General features: G+C 47.4%; 2 protein-coding genes across 2 annotated transcripts; one reads left to right on the top strand and one right to left on the bottom strand.

Annotated features, from left to right (window-relative positions):
- The first annotated feature begins 592 nt into the window (after positions 1-592).
- Positions 593-4,739, top strand: LOC109748007 (expansin-A10). Its single transcript, XM_020307062.4, has 3 exons — positions 593-881; positions 1,188-1,503; positions 4,032-4,739. Exons 1-3 carry the CDS (start codon positions 731-733, stop codon positions 4,339-4,341), a joined length of 777 nt encoding a protein of 258 aa, XP_020162651.1. The 5' UTR covers positions 593-730; the 3' UTR covers positions 4,342-4,739.
- Positions 4,740-5,514: 775 nt separating this feature from the next.
- LOC109748008 (histone H4) lies at positions 5,515-6,094 on the bottom strand. Its single transcript, XM_020307063.4, has one exon. The coding sequence runs from the start codon at positions 6,012-6,014 to the stop codon at positions 5,703-5,705; it is 312 nt and encodes a 103-aa protein (XP_020162652.3). The 5' UTR covers positions 6,015-6,094; the 3' UTR covers positions 5,515-5,702.
- Between the last annotated feature and the right edge of the window lie 15,383 nt (positions 6,095-21,477).

Raw genomic sequence — 21,477 nt, 5'->3', positions numbered from 1 at the left:
CCCATGATTTCGAAGCATCCGAAGAACAAGTTGAAATCCCGGAATATCAAGATGCGGCTCAGCTTGTGAACTTTTTCCAGATGCATCAGAATCTTCGAGATCAGCAGGTGCACACGCAGCTACTCAATGATCTTGTGGAGCACATGTGGATCCACAATAACAACCAAGGAGGCAATGCTTGAGTTTGGCACTTCAAATAAATTTTATGTAAACGATATCTATGCTTGATACCAACAATTGCTATTTACGTGCGACATTGTGTTGCATGATCGACGTGCATATATTTGCATGGATTTAAGAGTCCGAATTTGAGATATGTGGATGCCCGAAGAGAAATATGAAGGATTGTCCAATGCGCCCACAAACGTGCCTGATCACGTCCGTGGTGTTTGAGGGTCCGGATTTGCTAGTCCGGCTTTAGATGGTCTAACTTGGCCATTTCAGCGAAGCAAGAAGCTGCGGTGAAGTAGGGAAGAAAACAAAACAAAACGAGCAAATGCACTTTTTCCGAGAAAAAAAAGTCGATCAAAAGCTGGAGCACTCAAGAAGAAAATCTGCACTAAAAATATACCCGTGCGCACATGTACGAAAGGCAAAGAAGGCCCCAGAAGCTGCAAATTAAAAAGACAGAACACCGAAGCACCGAAGCGCAGCTCCACCACCATTTCACACTCTCCCCTGCTTCACTTCACTGAGAAGCACACGGACGAAAAGCTGCTTGCTGGGAGCCATGGCTCCCCCGCTCCTCCTCCTCGTCCTCTTCCTCCTCCCGGCCCTCGCCGCCGGCCACCAGCACCCCTCCTCCTACGGCTCCTCCGCCCTCTCCGAATGGCGCAACGCCAAGTCCTCCTACTTCGCCGCCGACCCCGGAGACGCCATCGGTAGGCATCAACAAACCTCGCCTCCCTCTCCGCCCTCCCTCCGCCCGTCATGGCAGCAGTCCAAGAAACGAATCCACCAAACCGTCCTTGCGCTCTCGCCAAAATTCCCCGCGTCCATGCCGCAGGCATTAATTAGTTCACTTTTCCTCTTTCGGTATGTTGCCGCCAACGGAATTTCCACAAACCGCACGCTCGGTTACCGGAGCTTCTCTGCTCGTACCACAGTCGGTTCTTGCGATCCTGGCGGCCATGGACATGGGTACGGAGCTGATCTGTGCTTTTCTTTTTGTGGGGTGCGGCGTGCAGGTGGCGCGTGCGGGTTCGGGGATCTGGGGAAGCACGGGTACGGGATGGCGACGGTGGGGCTGAGCACGGCGCTGTTCGAGCGCGGCGCCGCCTGCGGCGGCTGCTACGAGGTCAAGTGCGTGGAGGACCTCAAGTACTGCCTCCCCGGCACCTCCATCGTCGTCACGGCCACCAACTTCTGCCCGCCCAACTACGGCTTCCCCGCCGACGCCGGCGGCGTCTGCAACCCGCCCAACCACCATTTCCTCCTCCCCATCCAGGCGTTCGAGAAGATTGCGCTCTGGAAGGCCGGCGTCATGCCCATCCAGTACCGCCGGTACGTATGCTCCATTCTTGCCTGCACTCGATCTCACTCTGCTTTGGACTCCATGTTCGGCTAGATCTAAGGCTAAAGTTTCCTCGGTTCCCTGATTCAATCTGTGTGGAGCTGGAAAAGTGCTTGCCAAGCTAGGGATTGCTTTGGTTTGCGCAATGTGGGATCCCAGAAAAGCTGAATTGCAAGTGTCCGTTGGTGAGGAAAGTATGGAGGGGATCAGGAGGACCCTCTTCCACTGTGGTGAAGTGCAAGTTCTTTTGGTTAGGGTTCGAATTAGGGTAGTTTTATCTGCTGTCCTGGCCTCTATATGCTCTAATGTGGCCTTCCTTTACTAACAAGGTAGTACAAAGATGCATAGAACAAAGTGTTAATGTACTAATGTGATTTGGTGTTTGGGTTAGGAGGAAAGCACCTATGAGCCTTTTGATGCAGCATCGAGCCATTGACTATCTAGAGTATCACATGCTCGATTTGCGTGAATTTGATCAATTATAGTACTGTATTACATTTTGGTTCAGTATTCGCGTCCTATTCATTGGTGTAAGCATTAGACTTCCATGGCTCCTTCGGTTTATTTTGTTCTTTGGGGCTCTGTTGGAATTAAAACACGCTATCATCTCGATGATGATAATGCAGCTGGTGATAACTAGTTGTATCATTCTAACCCGTGCTCAACAGTAAGGGTTTTTTATTCCATGATTCACGACAGTCTATGGTTACTAGAGTGCAGAATCGGTATGCTGAGCTATGATAACTCACATGAAGAAATTAATTAGAAACATCAAGAAAGTAAGCACCTCTTATCTGAGTGATTATCCTGGGTTTTGTTGATAACTGAGGAATTCTAGGAAATGGGGATCTTATTGACAGTTAGTGCTTAAAAATTCTATTGACTGCTGTAAGGACTGGTTGAACCATATTAATGGAGAGGTTGCAAGAAGTTTTTTTGGAACTTCTAGAATCTAGAGTTGTTGATCTGCACCGAACTAGCATCACCAAGTTATTTGCTTCTGGGTTTACATGATGTGCCCTCCAGTACCCGGTATCACCAAACTGTCAGGACTGGCCCTACAAATAGTAGTGGCGCATTAACTGGTGTTGTCCTTAATATTCTGTGGTTATGTTTGATATTTATGCCAGTTGGTAGCTCCTTGGGATCCTTTAAACAACTTGATTTATTTTCTTGAGGGAAATCTAGTTGATTATTTGTACTACTAAAACTGTGTTAAAAAGGAACTTTGGATAGTGACTTGCCTGACCGTTTAATCATCTTAGCTTTACTCTTTTTTTGGTTTGTTATTGGCATTTAAGATCCAAACAGATTAGGATATGGCAAATGGTAACACTTATCAAATTTGGTAAATTAGCAAGCACTATTCTGGTGCTTTTCAGAGCATAAAGTTAGGAACCTGCATATATGCCACACTTAAAAGGTGTAGTAGCAGAGATCTAATAACAGGTACTTCTTCTACATACTTTCATGAATAACAGGTTTAATGAAATGTGCTGTTAATGTGCTTTTTTTTATCCTCAAGATTTCATGTTTCAAATCATCAGATGACAATTAGCCTGAGGTAATTGGCAGCAATATCGACCCTGCTGTGCTCTGCGACTAAACTATGCCAGACTTTAGCTTCATCAGCTGTTATATAGCTCCCTTACTGTTAGCAAATAGCAATTGGCACTATTTCCAAGAGAAAGAATAAATGTATGGTAGAGAACAAACCACTATTCCACGGAACAGCAAAAATGCACATCATCAATAATAAAGCTATTAGCCTATTACACAAGTTATCTGCTTCTCAGGTATGCATGAGATGCCTACCTGGTGACAATCAAACTGGCCCTGGAAGTTGTAGTGGCACATTAATTGTGGTTGTCCTTAATATTCTATGTTTGTGTTAGATATTTATGCACTGGTTGGTAGCTCTTTGAGGTCCTTTTGAAACAACTTCATTCGATTATTTTTCCAGAGAAAACTTCATTAGTTATTGGTACTACTAGGACCGTCTTGAACTGAAACTAATCATCTTAGCTTGTGCTTACACTTCATTTTATTTGTTAGTGTTCGAATTCAAACAGACTATGATCGCATCTGTAAATTAGTGAAGTTCTACTCCTGTGTCATTCAGAATATAAAATTGAAAACGTGCATGTATGCTAAACTGAAAAGTATGTTATAGAAGGGTGTAATAATCTTTATGCGCGTCAAGTTGTCTAGTAGCTTGAAAGGTTGAGGTGCTTCTTTGAGATAGTTTCCTGAATGACGGATTTGTGCAACATTCTGCTATCAATGTGCTTTCGTGATCCTGGAGATTTCATGTTTCGTAGGACAATTGACATGGAAATATACATCCTACTATGATCTGGGACTAATCTATGTCAGGCCATTTCATTACTTATTAAGTAGTTTGCAGGATTCGCATGAGAACAAACAACGAGGACAAATAAAGCTACTAATAGCATTAACCTGTCGGAAAAAATGCCTCTCATTCTTTGCTGAGATTGACTTGTTTTCTTATGAACAGCGTCAAGTGCCTTCGTGAAGGCGGCGTGCGGTTCTCGGTCTCCGGGAAGAGCTTCTTCTTCACAGTCCTAATCAGCAATGTCGGCGGCGCTGGCGATGTCAGATCAGTGAAGATCAAAGGAACAGAGTCTGGCTGGCTCGACATGGGCCGCAACTGGGGCCAGATATGGCACATCAACTTAGATCTCACAGGGCAGCCGGTGTCCTTTGAGCTCACCTCGAGTGACGGCACGACAATGACCAATTTCAACGTTGTGCCCAAGGATTGGGAGTTTGGCAAAACATACACCGGCAAGCAATTCCTGCTCTAGAGAATTATTGATAGCGACTTACAATTTTCTCAAAGAAGAAAAATCATCCTATGAGTTGGTTGTAGTACTGTATATCCTTCTGAGGAACAAGATTATTATTAGGAAAGGAATATAATCTCTACCCTACTGTACATTCCTCTGAGGAAAGAGCTGATTATTAGGAAAAATATCAGTTTAGTGCAAAGCCTCAGATAGTTGTTCTACATACTACATGCAGTTGTAATTGTCGGATGTACTATTTCAAATCTGATAGTTGCTCCAGAGGCTTGATGTATCATTCAGAAATGTTCTGATAGTTGCCCCAGTGCTTGATGTATTATTCAGAAACACTCTGATAGTTGCTCCACATGCTCGTTGTATCATTCAGGAATAGAAGGCCATATTTGGCGTTTCGATTTCATATTTGTATTGACTAGATTATTTATACCCCACCAACAATGAAACATTCAAGATTTCATATATGTAGATATGCAGAAGAAATTTCAAGATTCATTCCCCAGTAAGACCAAAACCTAACAGAAGGGTACATCTCTTCTACAGATTGCAACGAGTGATAATTATTCATTCAACTGAATTTCAGCAACAACTCAAATGTTCAATACTGGATCCATTGCAGTTCAGCTATCTGTCCAATGTAAACATTGGTTCAATTGCATTTCAGTTATAACTTAAATGTACAGTCACAGCAGTAGAGCTATACGATCTAAAGCGAGAAATATAATACAGTAGAACAAATTAACCAGACTTAGAAAAATCGTCAGGATTTCAGGAATAGGTATCTTGCGTCTGTATCAACACAGATTCAACACAGCAAAACACTTGGTCAGGATTTCAGGAATAGGTATCTTGCGTCTGTATCAACACAGATTCAACACAGCAAAACACTTGGTCAGGATTTCAGGAATAGGTATCTTGCGTCTGTATCAACACAGATTCAACACAGCAAAACACTTGGTCAGGATTTTAGTTTCACATATTTACAGAGAATTCATACCACTCCCAACAATGAATCCTCTGCATCTGTAGATCTGCACAGAAAGAAAAACCAAGATTCGTTCCCCAGTGAAACCGAACTAAATCAAAAGGATGCATCTCTTCTGCAGATTGCAACGAGTAGTAAATCGTTCATTCAATTGCATTTCAGCTAAGTCAAATCAATTGCACTCCAAGTCAGGATTCAGAACAGAACTAGTTTCATTGACCGCAACAAGATATTACAGCCTACTGAACACAAGACACGGAACACAACGACGCACGCCAAAGCAGCAGTAAATCCCATCTCCCACAGCACACATCACAGAGGGCACAAGACAGACACAGCCGCAACCACACTGCTGCTGCCACCAACGGAACCCAGGAACCTAGCCGCCGAAGCCGTAGAGGGTGCGGCCCTGGCGCTTGAGCGCGTAGACGACGTCCATGGCGGTGACGGTCTTGCGGCGGGCGTGCTCGGTGTAGGTGACGGCGTCGCGGATGACGTTCTCGAGGAAGATCTTGAGCACGCCGCGGGTCTCCTCGTAGATGAGCCCCGAGATGCGCTTCACGCCGCCCCTCCTGGCCAGCCTCCGGATCGCCGGCTTGGTGATGCCCTGGATGTTGTCGCGGAGCACCTTCCGGTGCCGCTTGGCGCCGCCCTTGCCCAGCCCTTTGCCGCCCTTGCCGCGCCCCGACATCGCCGCTCCGGTTAGCTCCGACAGGTGTGTGATTGGGAAGAAGAGGGAGTGCTGCTGAAGCTTGTGGTGGGATTTGGGGCGGAGGCGGGTTTATATCGGGAGGATTTGGGGGCGGGGGGGAAGCGCGGGATTTTGGTGGATTTGGGGCGGGAGGCGCTCGCTGGGTCGATCCGTGGGACGGAGGGCGTGGGACGTTGGATTGGAATGAAGGGTCAGATGGGGTGCGGGCGCGAGGCTGGTGGCGCGGATCGATGACGTGGCGGCGGAAGCGGGGATGGATTTGAAATCGGAGACCGGGGACTAGAGGAGCGCGGTGGATTGCAATGTTTCTGTTTTTTTACCCTTTGAACTGTCCTAAAATCTAAAAAATGGCCGCGCACTAACTAGACGAACCAGGCGGCCGAACGAGAGCCGCTCGATCTCGTCCCGATCGACGGCGCGCCGTGTCCAGGTGTCCCCTGGTCGGGTGGTGGGGCCGCGCCGCTCAGACCCGCGCGTGGACCGGTCGACTGGTCCGATTGCGCCGCGCCGCTCGAGATAAACCGCCCGTGGGACCCACATGTCATTGAGGATTAGGCAATTCTCCAGCGTTTTAGCCGTCGTGCGTAATGGGTGGCGGTTTCGAATTTCGTGCCATTACCCCGTCCACCCCCCACCCCACCTCTCACCGCCCATTCCTCCTCTTTCCCCCTTTGCTTTCGCCGTTGGTTGGTGCTAGGAGGCGGTTCCAAATCCGCTGGGTTGTGGTCGACGGCGGGGCGCGCCGCGAGGGTCGTCGTCCGCGGCGGCACAGGTACTGCTCCTACGCGCGCTCCTCGTCTTCGTCCTTGCTTGTTTCTCCACTCGCCCGCCCTCCTTTTTTCTAGTGAGGTCGCTCGTTTTTCGGTGAGGTCGCGGTCGTTGTCAGGGAGGTCGAGGTAGAGGTCGAAGTCGAGGTCGCGGTCGGGGTTAGGGAGGTCGAACTCATTTTCCGGCGAGGTTGAGGTCACCCCCGCGGACTACTTCGTTTGGGAAACCGCCGGATTGGCAGGGGTGGGTTAGGGTTGTGCTCATCCCGTCGTTTTCGCGTTGTAGTAGGGGGTGAGCTCGTGCATATACGTACGGTATGAGTGGTTCAGGGAGGATGAGTGATTCGCGGCGATAGAGCCTCGTCTGTGGATTGAAGCCTCGCGGTGGATCTGGTGTTTTTGATGAGTGTTTTTTCCCCCGCGGTGTGCAACTCTGTTGCCCCTTGCGTGCAAATTAGGAGCAGTAGTAGGAAATTTTTGAGATAATATAGCCAATCTGCCAGCCTTGTGGTGGTTCTCCTGGGTCATGTGTTCTCTCCTCTTGTTTGCAATTAGGGACCATTACCTGTGCAAATTAGTACCTATGCTTGCCAATTTCCCAATATTCTCTATCCAAGCTGTCAGCCTTTGTGATTGATCTGGTGGTCTGTGTGTTTTCGTGCTGCTATGTGCAACTAGGAACCCTTGTTTGTGCAGTTTAGAACCAATGCTTGCCAATTTTTTGCATTATAGTGTACCCAATCTACCAGCCTTGTGGTGGATGTGGTGGTCCACGTGTTTTTATTCGGCTGTGTGGAAATAGAGATCATCACTTGTGCAAATTAGTACCAATGGTTGACAATTGTCCAATATAGTCTACTGATTTTTCTGCCAGCCTTTGTGCTGGATCTGGTTGTTCGTGTGTTTTTCCCCTGCTGTGTGCAACTGGGGCCTCTTGATTGTGCAAATTAGTATCAATGCTTACCAATTTTTCAAAATGGTCTACCCGAATCTGCAGTCTTTGTTGTCGATGTGGTTGTTCATATGTTTTCACCTGATGTGTGCAAATAGGGACCCTTATTTGTGCAAATCAGTACCAATGCTTGCCAATTTCCAATATATTATACCCAATTGAATATATTTTTCCTGTTGGCTATGCATTTTTTGTTTGTCCAAGTTGCACAAGTTATCATAATGAGCTTGTTGCCTTTAGTTAACTATTTTCTGCCTAGTTATTACTTTCTACAGTTAAACTTAGTTGGCTTATATGCTGTCCAGTTTGCACAAGGTTGACTGCCTAGTTGGTTGCATCACTGTAGTAGTTGGTTGTCCACACGTTTTATAGTTGGTTGTCCACATGTTTTCTGCAGATCAAAGCAACCTTCTATGATTTCTCTAGTTTGTTTCCGCATCTTCTAACTATGTTTTCTTTTGTTGTATTTCCTCCCGCAGGGCAAAAATGGTTATAATAGGAGGAGATGTGGATGGCAATGAAGAAGATGTATTTTTTTCACTTTTTCCGTGTTTTTGAGTTGTTTTCAACTTATGCATGTATGCTAATGTTTTTTTTCATGTTTTCTTTTGGTTGCTTAATCAGCGTTCTGGAAGTGAGTCGCTTCGCCGGAACTCGAAGCGTCCTGCTAATCGCCAGCCACGACCTGCGCGGAGTGTTGAGCAGGGAGAGAATGTTGAGGTAAGTGGCATGCTGATGACACAAGCCCATTTTTCGGTTTTGTTTGGGTCATATAATATTTTTTGTTTTTTCCCATGCTCATGTTTTTTATTTTTTCTTAGGATGCTGATCAGTTCCGTGCTGTAAAGTGGACTAGACGTGCAGCACTTGGTAAGGGAGCTGAGTCATCTTCTAGGGTAAGTAAAATCTCGAATATAAGTGTTTCTCGCTTTTTAGATGCTGATGAAATTATGCAGCAGTTCGCACCACTATTTTTGTTTTTAGTTTGTCAATCCAAGGATAACTTGTATCCATGCGCTTCAGATTATTAGCCTGGAGTTCGCCACCAGCAGTATAGCCAACCCTACCAATAACAACCTTTGTAGTTGACATCTCTAGTCATCTTGATCTAAATACAGTTGACATTAGTTAGCATTAGTTGGCATCTTGTAGTTGACAAGTTGGCATCTTTCATAGTTGACATTACTGGTCAATTTTTTGTGCAGGCAGCAGTTGCTGGAGGAGCTGTCGCATCTTCCGCAGCAGATGCTGAGGTATGTGGTTTTTTGTGTGTTTATGAGCTATTGAACAGTTCCTTGCAAACCTTTAGGCCCCCGCCCCCCACCTTTATGCCGCCCCGAAACAACTCGCCACCGCCGCCCCGGCCAGCCCTCTAGGCCCCCGCCCCCCACCCTGAACCCTAAGATAGATAGTGGGGTACCTCTCCGGCGAGCCCCCGTCCCCACTGCGGGTGGTTCTTCCTTAACTCCAGCGAGCCCCCCAACCCCTGAAAATCGACTGACCCAAAAGTCGATTCAGCCGACTGAAGTGTGGCTTAATCAGAGTAGAGCAGCAACACGAGCGAGGGGGAGAGCAGCAGCAGCAGCAGCGCGAGCGAGCGAGCGAGAGCCGGAGCAGCAGCAGCAGATCCGGCTGGTATGGCCGCCGCCGCCGAAGGGGCCTCGCACTGGGGGAGAGCCGCCGTGGAGATGTCGCCGCGGCGCAGGCTTCAAGGTAGCCGCTCCATGGGGGTGCGGGATGGAGCACCGTCGGTGCCGGGAGGTCAAGTTAAGGAGAAGGTGCGATGCGATCAGTGTACAACCTCTTTGGTGGCGCCGAGTAGGCCTCGGCTACGTCCGAGGAGTCGGTGAGGATGCTGCGGTTCCGGTGGAGCAGGTTAAGGCGGCGCGGTAGGGATGGAGCAGCCGCGATAGACGAGGCGATCGTCGGAGCAGCTCCTTGGAGGTGGAGGACAGGGCGGCTGAACCGGCGGGACGGCGAGATGGACGACGGATCCTCATCCAGGGAGGTGGACGAGGGACGTCGAGCTGTTGCGGTGGACGACGTCGTCGGGGAAGAGGCTCCGGCTGGGCAGCGGTGACGTGGCGGACGGAGGAGGGTGGGGTTTCGCGGCTGGAGCGGAGAGGTTATGCCGGCCTGGGATTTCGAATGGCGAAAAGGGGGCGATGGGAGGGGGTGAAGCATGACTTAGGGACGCGCTTGTCCAAAATGTAGGGTGTGTTACAAAAGTACCCCCCACTGATTTGAACTAGCGGCCCTTTCGGCTCAGGGTTAGAAGGGGGATTTCGCGTGTCGGGATTTGGCAGCTGGAGGGAGTTTTCGCGCGCGTTGTAATTTCGGGATATCAAGGCGCGGGTTGTGAAGGCGCCAGTTTTGGGAGCACGATATCTGAATTTTCGGGATATAACAAGATGCGGGTTGAATTTTAGGGACAAGCCTAACGTGTAGTAATATTGTACTTGTACGTACCAAATCAATTCGCACTTCCCTCAACCAAAAAGAAAACGAAAAAAATAAAACTATTCACACCACACAAAGAGAGAGTCTTGCCCTGTTTTACTATACAAATGCTATTCAAAGCTACTCTCTCCTTCCATCTATATAGGGCCTAATGCGTTTTTTGATGCTAACTTTGACCAAATATTAGAGCAATGATATATGACATGCAACTTACACAAAGCACACCGTTAAATTCGTTTGTGAAAGGTTCTTTCAATGATATAATTTTCACATTGTGCATGTCATGTACTATTAATCTTGTCAATAGTCAAAGGCGGTCTTAAAAATATCATTACGCCCTATATAGATGGAAGGAGGGAGTATGAGTCCATGTTATGTCCGATTAATTTTTTTCGCTTGCTGTATAGTGCATATAACCTACTCATACCAACATTTTAGTGCATTCCAAATGTCTATACTACCGCTGCAATTCGAACTAAATTTGAATTCGTTTCTCTATTTCAATAAGAATCTACAATCATGATTGTTGCCAACTTCAACCATCATAGTTTCCTTGCTATCCGCCAGATATAAATCGGACAGCCTATAATGCAGGATGGCAGGCACACCATCATCAACAACTCCGTTTTTTTATAAGAGTAGAGATAAAATATATTAAATGTAGTATAACATGTTCATAACCACACCATGTGTATCACCGTTATATATATTCACACATGCGTCGGTTTGAAACACTATGATAAATTCTTCAAATATCCGAATTCGCTTTTTATAATGAAGTATATATGATCTCTATTCGTCTTTTACACCCACACAACCCTCTTATCTTTGTAGCTAGCGCTAACTTTCTCTTGTGCATGCACACACCCGCATCCCTCTCATCCTCCCTCAGCATTCTCTAGCTCCATCGCGCAAATTTGTCTTTTCACTTTAGGTCGTTCACCCACGGTGTGTGTAGGCCCCCCAGCTCCTTCTTTACGGCACACATCGATCGATATGCCTCTCTAGCCAGGTGTGCCTAGCACAAACACAAGCTTCCCCTCTTCTCTTGTCACCGTCCATGCCTCACTCCCACCACTCTTTTCATCGTTCTCGTACTCGCACACTCCTCCCCCTCGATATAGTATGCCTCTCGTACCACCTCCTACATGCATCCCTCTCTCTCTATCCTTCTCCTCGTGCCTCATTTGCTTCTAACACACACATGCATGTATACCGATCGATCTCCCAACATATACCTAGATCGACTTTAACTACCCCCCCATCGATCGACGTACCTCACAAGTTATGTCTCTCCTTTCTCTAACAAAGGGCGATTGATCTTCCTATGTAGTTACGTCTGCTTACCACAGCCACATCGTCCCCCTCATCATTCGTGCATGCCTCCTGACCCGTCTCTCACACGCACGTGCACAGACAACAAGCAGCCATCTCCTCTCTTATTGATATTGCGGGCGTGCCCTCCGTTTGTCTAGCAAGCCTATCCCACCATTTGTTAGAAGCAACTCCACTACCACCCCCTCCAACACTCTAGCTCTGTCTCCCTCCCAACCTTATTCCTCTCCCGCACATATGCATGGATGCCGATCGATCTCTCTTAATACATTAATCGAGTTTCTAGACTTTTAATGTGCATAATCTAAATATGAATTGCATGCACATGCTCCGGTGCACCAAAGTGGGTTGAAAAATCACATGTGTGTCATTGGTTGAATTTCTAGGTCCCATGGAAGAAATGAGAATGAAATTCAAACATCTGGGCGTCATGACTCGGCCGAGAACATCGAGAAACTTTGATTTTAAATTCATGTAAATCCAAAACTCGCCTGGAAATCATGAAACTTGGCATGGTGTCATATCATGGCACTAACATGTTGTGGTAAAAAAATTGGGCCGATTTGGAAGCTCGTGGTTCTAAGAGGGAACGTGCCACCTTTGAGTGTGAAACGATATACGCTGCCCCCCCCCTTGAGTTTCTTAACAAAGGCAACATAGAACTACATTAGTGCCCTGTTAAATTTTGGAATTATTCCAGGTTCGTTTGTCATTTTTTATACATTAATTGAGTTTCTGGTCATTTAATGTGCATAAGTCAAATTTGAACTACAAGCACATGCTCTCGTGCACCAAAGTTGGTTGAAAAATCACATTTGTGTCCTCGGGTGAATTTCTAGGTCCCATGCAAGAAATGAGAATAAAATTAAATCATCTGAGCATCGTGGCTCGGCCGAGAACATTGAGAAACTTGGTTTTAAAATTCTTGTAAATCCAAAACACGTCTGAAAATCATGAAACTTGGCATGGATGTCATGTCATGGTACTACCATGTTGTGGTAAAAAATTTGGCCGAATAGGAACATATTTTGGTATAAGCTTCTTGCAAACCGAAGCTTCTCTCAAGAAGGCTCGTGGTTCTGAGAGGGAATGTGCCACCTTTGAGTGCGAAACGATATACGTTGTCCCCCTTGAGTTTCTTTACAAAGGCAACATAGAACTACATGAGTGCCCTGTTAAATTTTGGAATTATTCTGGCTTCATTTGGCCTTATTTACACATTAATTGAGTTTTTGGTCATTTAATGTGCATAATTCAAATTTGAACTACAAGCACATGCTCCCGTGCACCAAAGTTGGTTGAAAAATCACATTTGTGTCCTCGGGTGAATTTATACTCCCTCCTTCCATCTATATAGGTCCTAATGCGTTTTTCGAGGCTAACTTTGACCAAACGTTAGAGCAATAATATATGACATGCAACTTACACAAAGCATACCTTCAAATTTGTATGTCAAAGGAGCTTCCAATAATATAATTTTCATAGTATACATCTCATGTGCTATTAATCTTGTCAATAGTCAAAGACTGTCTTGAAAAACACATTAGGCCCTATATAGATGGAAGGAGGGAGTAGGTCCCATGCAAAAAATGAGAATAAAATTCAAACATCTGGGAATCGTGGCTCGGTCGAGAACATTGAGAAACTTGGTTTTAAAATCATGAAACTTGGCATGGTGTCATGTCATGGTAGTACCATGCCGTGGTAAAAACAATTGGCCGAATAGGAACAAATTTTGGTATAAGCTTCTTGCAAATCGGAGCTTCTCTCAAGAAGGCTTGTGGTTCTGGGAGGGAACGTGTCACCTTTGTGTGCATAATTCAAATTTGAAATACAAGCACATGTTCCAGTGCACCAAAGTTGGTTCAAAAATCACATGTGTGTCCTCGGGTAAATTTCTAGGTTCCATGCAAGAAATGGGAATGAAATTCAAAATTCTGGGCGTCGTGGCTGGGTTGGAAACATTGAGAAACTTAGTTTTTTATTTCCTGTAAATCCAAAACATGCATGAAAATAATGAAACTTGGCTTGGTGCCATGACATGGCACCAACATGTTGTGGTAAATTTGCAGTCCGATTTGGGAAGGCGCACACATTAACAATCAACAAAGTCATTTTGGATCAAGTGTTGTCACGTTACAATCGGAAACACAAGTATTATTGAAACCGTGGGCATTCTACTTACTAGTACCATTTACGTGCCGCCACGCGTCCCCATTTTTTATTAGCTAGGAGGCGCCGTGCAGGGTAGCTATTTGAGTACGAGAGGCGTGCGATCAGACCCCTGCGCGTACTTTTCGGGAGGAGAGCCCTTTGACCTCCATCTGCCGTCCACCTCTCTCCCTAGGTCTCCATTAATGGCGCCCGAGCCTCTGTTTAATGGCATGGCTATGTCTCACTCGACTGAGATTTAAGAGAGAAAAAAGAAAATCTGAAAGCACGGATCTTGATGTAAGATCCAACGGACCTATATAGCATCTACTGCGACCTATAGCAAGACTGATGAATATATAAGGACGCGGCAGTCCGCGCAGGCCAGGTGCCCTCCCTTGCACTTCGGAAATCAATCAAACAGCACATCAATCAAGAAACCTGCACCTTGCTCAATCAGCCGAACGGACGAGGTGTATTCGAACCTCATACACTGGAGGCGTCAAGGGGCGGAGGCACAAGGGGCAGTGGAGCACGGTGAGGTCCATCGAGACCTTAGAGAGCTCCATCGTCGGGTCCTGTTCGGTCTGCATGATCTCGCCCTCCTCGTGCACAACCATCTCTCGACTTGGGCCGGGGTATTACAAAGCTTTACCGTCACATATTTTATACTACTTCAAGGTGCATTAAATCAACACATGCAAGTATCAAAGGGAGAGTCACGACATGCATGCATGCGTTGTAATTAATGCATCGGTAAACACAAATTATTGAAATATATCGAGTGCAGTGCTTTGATGTGTCGTGTCAACTCGTACATCAACGAGAAGTTTGATTATCCTCTCCCTCGCGGACTTAACTGCACCTGCCTTTGGCTGTATGAAAGGTTGGCCACACACCTGTCGGGCCCACCTGTCATACACGCAAAGGCAGGAGCGTCCCTCCCTCGCCCATGAGCGTGGTGGCTGGCAAGACGAGGAGAAGCTTTCGCTACACGCTCTCCCTCCCGCACGCGGTGGACATGCAGCAGTTCAATCGGTGTCAGATGGCCAGAAGCGTACTGTAGTACTCCTCCAGTGCAGTAGTACTCCATCATTGTTCGACTTCCCGAAGAGGCGAAGAGCCAAGCGCAGCCCGGACGCTCGTGTGGCAGTTTCATGTGTAGAGTAGTCTAGGATAGCGTGTATCGTGCCTGTAAGCTTAAAATCGTTGGGGTCGGCTCCATGCTATGTGGCCGTCTCGAAGTTTTTTTTTAAAATAAAATAGTCTTCTGGCCCTACCTGACACCCTGGTGATTGTAGTTTGCACGCTCATCTGGTCAAGACAGGAATATATATTTTAATTTGTTTTTTCGAAAAGGGGGGACTCCCCGGCCTCTGCATCAGAATGATGCATACGGCCACATATATTTTAATTTGTGGTGGGTAAATGTTAGAGGTTGCAGCAAATATATTGTACACTGCGGGTCTTTCAGCCAAGTTTAGAGGCAAGCATGTGGGGCCAGTGCTATGATGTGTCGCGTCAACTCGTACAACGAGGAGAAGCTTGATTTTACTACACGCCTTCTCCCTCACCCATGCGCGCGGTTGCTCGCAAACGAGGACAGGCTTTTGCTTAGTAGTACTTCTACAACAAGCTATCCGTCCCGCTCGCGGTGGACGGACATGCAGCAGTGGATTCGACACTGTAGAAGCAGTAGTAGTAACATCATTGTTCGTCTTCTCGAAGAGGCGAAGAGCCAAGCGCAAACCGAACGTTGCAGTTGCGAACATTGGAGCACGCATATAGCCAGGCTCTTGCATGAGGCAAAATTGCTATGTGAGCCCACTATTGTACTAGTACGTACAACTACTTGCTAGTATAGCCCTGTAAACCAGAAAGGAGTATTTGCCCTTCTAGAGATTTCAACAAGTGACTAGACTACACCGAGACGGAGTACATATGGAGCAAAATGAGTGAATCTGCACCGTAAATAAATACGTACTAGTTCTATCGTTTTCCTCTCCGAGGTGCACAATATTGAGTATACTGACTAGTCACTTTTTGACACGCATTTACGTTTTTTACACAGTACAGACGCAAGCGCTCATATACACGCGCATACACTCACCTCTATGAACGCACACACGCACGGCACTATCATCTTGAAATTTACGAAGTCACCATAGGCACCTCGTCGTCGACGGGTCCATAGGTGCTTGAATGCCAAGGAGGGAGAGGGTAGCGGTTCCGGAGACGTTGAACGGTCAATGATGCATCCTCAATTACATGGAGAGAGAATTAATTGGAGAAGCAGAATAGAGCCAGCACGATGTGAATGCAACAGAGTTTGGACTCTCATATAATAAAGGCGCCCCACCACTCCAATCCATCTACTCCCAAGTGTCTGCGCAACACTGCTCACTCCAATCCAAGACCAATTGACCAGAAGCCACAAGCACCTATGGAGGCGATGGACGCGAGCGGCAGTCGGCTGTGCCAAATCATCCAAGGTGCCGTCCTGCGGCCCTGCACCACGCAGCATTTCCAGACGATGCTGGCGACCGCAGGCATCGTAGCCCTCGCCGACGCCGGCTTCGCCTCTCGCATGGACGACATGATGGTCAACTCCATCCGCAAGTTCACCGCCGTCAAGAAGCGCGTGGACGACCTTGCCGTACTGCTCCAACCCGCGCGTCCAGGCTCCTCATTGCCTGCCACCCTCATCGGCCTCCATGGTGACGAACTCTTTCAAGCCCTGGTGGCCCTGCAGGTGCCGGAGGTCGCGACGAAGAATGTGCACCTCGAGGCCGCGCTCGCCGCGCAGCGCCTCGCCATGCAAGAAACCGTCGACCTGCACATCCACGTCTACGCCTCGACGGTGTAGAGTGCCCTGAGGTTGAGCACACATATGATCTACGTACGTTCAAATACGATCAACCGTGCGACAGCAGTTCCAAATCGAGAGGGAAAGGCGAAGAGTCGGTGGACGGTTGCCAGTTTGCCACGGTACACGAAGAGGCGCCCCGGCCTACACGTCCTTTCGGAAATTGTACAAAAGGACTCGCCATCTTCTTACTGCACCTGCCTTTGGGTGTATGACACGTGGGTCCAACGGGTGGCTGGCCAACCTGTCATACAGCCAAAGGCAGGTGCAGTAGAGGGGCGAGGAGTAGATGGCCAACACGCACATGAATTCAACGCAGTCTGCACTTCTCATATAAGGCTCCCGCCAGTCCAATCTACGAAATCCTACGCACCTACGCACCTAAGGGCAAGAGTGATCACTCCAATCGCAAGATCAGTTGACTAGAAGCTAGACCCATGGAGGCGATGAGCGCGAGCATCAGCCAGCTGTGCCAGATGGTCCACGACGCCGGCCTGCATCCTGGCACCGAGGAATGTCTCCAGGTAGTGCTTGAGGCTGCCAGGGCGAGGGGCCGCTTGGACGACAGCTTCGTCTCCTTGTTCAACGAGGTCCTCGTTGGCTTCCTCGACAAGTTCACCGTCGTCAAGAAGCTCGCGGACGACCTTGATGTACGCCTCCAGCCCACGCGCCCAGGCTCTGCGATGCCTGCCACCCTCAACAGCCTCTATGGTGACAACCTCTTCGACGCACTGGTGGCCCTGCGACTGCCCGCCGTCGCGCCGGAGAATGTCCGCCTCGAGGTCGCGCTCGCCGCGCAGCGCCTGGCGCAGCAAGACACCATCGACATAATCACCCACGTCTACGCGCAAATCGTCCACAAGGACTACTCCATGCAAGAGGAGGACGATAGGACGCTGGCCTTCTTGGACCGCAGGGCAACCTTGGACGGCATTGTTTAGAAGCACGTTGAGCTTGCCGCCAACGCCGCTGCTCCTCACACGTCGGTTGGTGACCCGGTGCACTAGGGCGTGAGGATGTCGTTGATGGATCTGTATGTATCTTTATCTTTCCGTCAAATCCATGTAGTAGTATATGGTACTACTAGTAATTATCTTACCTTTCGCATCAACTTCATAATTTTCCTACGTACTCCATGCATGAACCGTGCCAGAACCAAACTTCTCATTACTCTAGGGAAAATCGTTATTTCTATCTATCGGTCGCCCCATGGAGCAGAACCAAATTTTGCAAGTTACAAGTTCAAAAGGAAAAGCCTGCCGTGTTCGCGTCGCACCCCCACACGGTTTGTCCGGCACGCCGCTCAAGGGGGAATGCGTGCTGTGTTGCATTTTCACTTACAAGTGGGACCGCAGTTGAGCAAACCGACTATCGGCAAACCCCCACCCCGCCCACCGCGCGATGGCTGAGAAAACAGGAGGGAGAAGAGATGCCTGTAGCTAGCACGGACTCCAAGAAAATTGGTGTCGGATGGGACTCGTGTGGGTGGCGTGTGCCGTACTGCTAGACATGAATGCTAGTTATGGCCCATGCCACCCCACTATATCGAGGTGCTGGTTACTCCACTATATCGAGTACGTAGAACAAATTTCCTGGAGTCCGTGCTCGGCCCTCCTCTATCTCTCTTCTCAGCCAGCCAGCAGACGCGCGGAGCCCATCGTCTGTTTGCTCATATGCGGTCCCACATGTCAGTGAAAATGCAAGAGGACCCACTGAACCTGCACATATTTCACCTCGACGTGCTGGTGATGAAAAACAAATCCAATAAAGATCTTCGGTGGCCGCTTTTGGAGTTACTCAAGAGTAGTAAGATTCTATTTACAGTTTAACCCAAGATGCACATCGCGTGGCTTCACCTACCACTCTATTTTCTTGCATGACACGACCTGGATGCTGGATGACCCACGTGTCGGCAAAAGGAGGAAGAACTCGACCAAATCTTCGGTTGTGCTCTTGGATTAGACTAGTTGTGCTAACTTAAAATTTTATTGTGTAGAATGGATGCAAGTTTTGGTATTGGGAAGAAGAGTACAATGATATATTGATAGAGCACAATTTAGTAGATGTTCTAGCACTTTTAGCTAGCATACAGGCTAGAGATGAGACTAGTGCACTTGTTGATAGAATAGAGGCTAGACACGTCTACTTCTTTACACTCGAAGAAGAAAGAAGCACGCAAGATCGAGCCTCCGCAGGTCAACAATGAATGCATCGAGAAGGCACTAATCCAACTTACAGGAGCAGTTATGGAAGTTGGATATCTTCTAAAATGTATTCTTGTGGTTCTTGTTTTCTTTGGTCTTGCTTTTCTAGTCAAAATTTTGGTAATGTATTTCCATGTACCAAAAAATCAATGATGAAAAAAAGATATGTGAATAGTGCACATACTCAATGACAGAGCACGGGATGGTAGCCATGGACATGGTCGGCCCTTTTTGAAGAGAGTACTAATAAATAACTTTGATGTGTCCCTTCAACTCGCAGAACGACGAGAAGCTTGCTTACTACGCCTTCTCCCTCGCCAACGCGTGCGCGGTGGCTCGCAGCACGAGGACAAACTTTTGCTTACAAGCGGTGGACGTGCAACAGTTCATTTGGTGTCAGATTGCCAGAAGTACTACTGTAGTACCATCATTATTGTTCGACTTCCGGAAGAGGAGAAGAGCCAAGCGCAAGGTCACCTACTAACCTAGTACAATACTACTATAGCCAAAGCTGGTCCACCTTTTTAGAGCATGGTTAATAAATATAGGCGGCTCTTGCAGCGGCACATCATTTAGAGCAAGTACTCTCTTCATAGGAACAAAGGAAGTGAAACAAAAGTTGGAGTGGATGCTAGATTGCCAATTAAAAGATGATTACATAGGAAAAAAATCCTATAGCATTCTATCCTATGAATCAAACGACCAATGTAGGAAAATTATGAGGGGGGTCTCTCCAACAGAGTTCCTGGGCTCGCACCTAACATCACGGTGGTCGAACTTGGAGTCATTCATCTGGTACACGTGGCATCTCAAATCTGTACACAAGGTGACGCGACCTCTCACTTCCTCCGCCATTTGAAGCGGCGCGCCGGTGGAGGGCTAGCATACTCCAATATTAGGTTGGCTCTATGTGATGTGGCAACTTCATATACTAACCGAATACTGGCTATACTACTACGGTACTCACACTCCAAGAAGTGACTCGAAAACCATTCATAAATTGAGTCTATGACATGCATTCGCAACTGAAATGTACCATTCATTAAATACAACAAGTCATCACACAACGACAACGAGGATACATGTTGGATTATAGATTATTTCCAACAAAACATTCTAGCAAATACTAAAGTTTTCATCACACAACAAATAACAAGCAATGAAATGAACTTCAACTCAACCAATCCTCGGTGTTGGAAACGCTTGCTTTGAACCATAGGTGCTCTGGGAAGGGCCAGCTATTGTCAATATCGAGAGCAACGCAGGACTGATCATCCAGGCTGAAGCGGCATATATCAGGACCAGGGTAGGGAACCACCGAAATGTCCGAGGTATAGATACAGTTGCTTCTCATAAATGGTAGTAACGTTGTGTCAACAGCAGCTGGATCGCCTTTCACCATCATTGGATAGTTTGGTCCAAGGAAGAGCGAGTTTGTTCCAAGACTATCAATACTGAACCAGGGAGAAGGTGTTTGCGCTAGCACACTAGTATCTGTCCTGAATACCATGCAACGGGTGTTGGAATAGGTCAGGAGAGGGCGACCATGGGAGACAACACCTGCTTCCTTAGTAGTAACAGTCTGAGTGCACTGTATACAGACAAGAAGAGGTGATCCATCGGAATTAGTTGCCAGGCGCCACTGAGTATATAAGTTCTGCTCCTCCTCATGCTCGTGATCATCACCATCATCATCTCCCCCTTGCTTATAAATTTTTTCAAGTATAGGTGGTGGAATGTTCACAGGACCTTGGAAACACAAGAAGGTTAATTAGTAAAGGGAAACTTGCTAACCCACATGCATGTGGATGAAACAATTATAATTACGGTGGAAGACAAACGTACCGAAACTACGAGGATCCCATGCAAAAATAGTGCCACGAGTGGTGGCAGCAAACACAAGATCCTCGTATTCAATTGCATCACAGTACACATCCGTGTATAGAAACTGATTTTTGAGCAATATCCATCCAGTGGAACCACGAAGGACGGCAACAATTTTGTCGAAGATAGCAACAACTTGATAGTTCTTGTAATTCCAAGAGCGGTTGGGAACTCGACAAATTGCTATCTTCAGTAGACGACAATCACCATGATCGTATTTGAACGTACGTAGATCATCTGTGTGCTCAACCTCAGGGCACTCGGAGATTTTTGGAAGTGGAATCCGCTGACGAGTGTACACATTCACAAGTTCCCACTAGCAATTGTACCCAATATAAACAACCCAATCTCCATTTGTGCTAGCCCAGGACTTACCCTTAAGCGATGGCATCTTGACATCACACGTATCATTATCAAGCGGCATCAACTTGCACAAGGCGAGGCCTCCGTCGTCCGCGCCCATGCGAACAGGCTTATAGCGAAGAAGATAAGGGAGATCAAACCGCTCCTGGACCCTTGGGTTCCTTGTAATGATGTTATTAGTTGAGTCGAGAATGGGCTTGAACGAACCTGCCATGCTAGCCGAGGTGATGACGTCGCACCGATCAATGAGTTCGCCCACCACGTCATCTTTCAGATCGGGGCAAGAATAACGGGGTCATTTACGGCTTGTTCCCTCCATGGAGAAGACGATCGAACAATGGCAGAAGGAAGGGTGAAGGCAAATGGAGGAGGGAGGAAGAGCGTGCGACAACAGTTCCAAATCGAGAGGGAAAGGCGAAGAGTCGGTGGACGGTTGCCAGTTTGCCACGGTACACGAAGA

This window comes from Aegilops tauschii, chromosome 2 (assembly GCF_002575655.3).
Source record: "Aegilops tauschii subsp. strangulata cultivar AL8/78 chromosome 2, Aet v6.0, whole genome shotgun sequence".
In the NCBI taxonomy this organism is placed as follows: Eukaryota; Viridiplantae; Streptophyta; class Magnoliopsida; order Poales; family Poaceae; genus Aegilops; species Aegilops tauschii.
Note: the sequence above shows the minus strand (reverse complement) of the source record. Positions and strands in the feature narration are given on the sequence as shown.

Coding starts and splice junctions, on each gene's coding strand:
- LOC109748007 (XM_020307062.4), top strand. CDS start 731: ATGGCTCCCCCGCTCCTCCTCCTCGTCCTCTTCCTCCTCCCGGCCCTC. Junction 882..1,187: donor CGACCCCGGAGACGCCATCG/GTAGGCATCAAC, acceptor TGCGGCGTGCAG/GTGGCGCGTGCGGGTTCGGG. Junction 1,504..4,031: donor ATGCCCATCCAGTACCGCCG/GTACGTATGCTC, acceptor TCTTATGAACAG/CGTCAAGTGCCTTCGTGAAG.
- LOC109748008 (XM_020307063.4), bottom strand. CDS start 6,014: ATGTCGGGGCGCGGCAAGGGCGGCAAAGGGCTGGGCAAGGGCGGCGCC.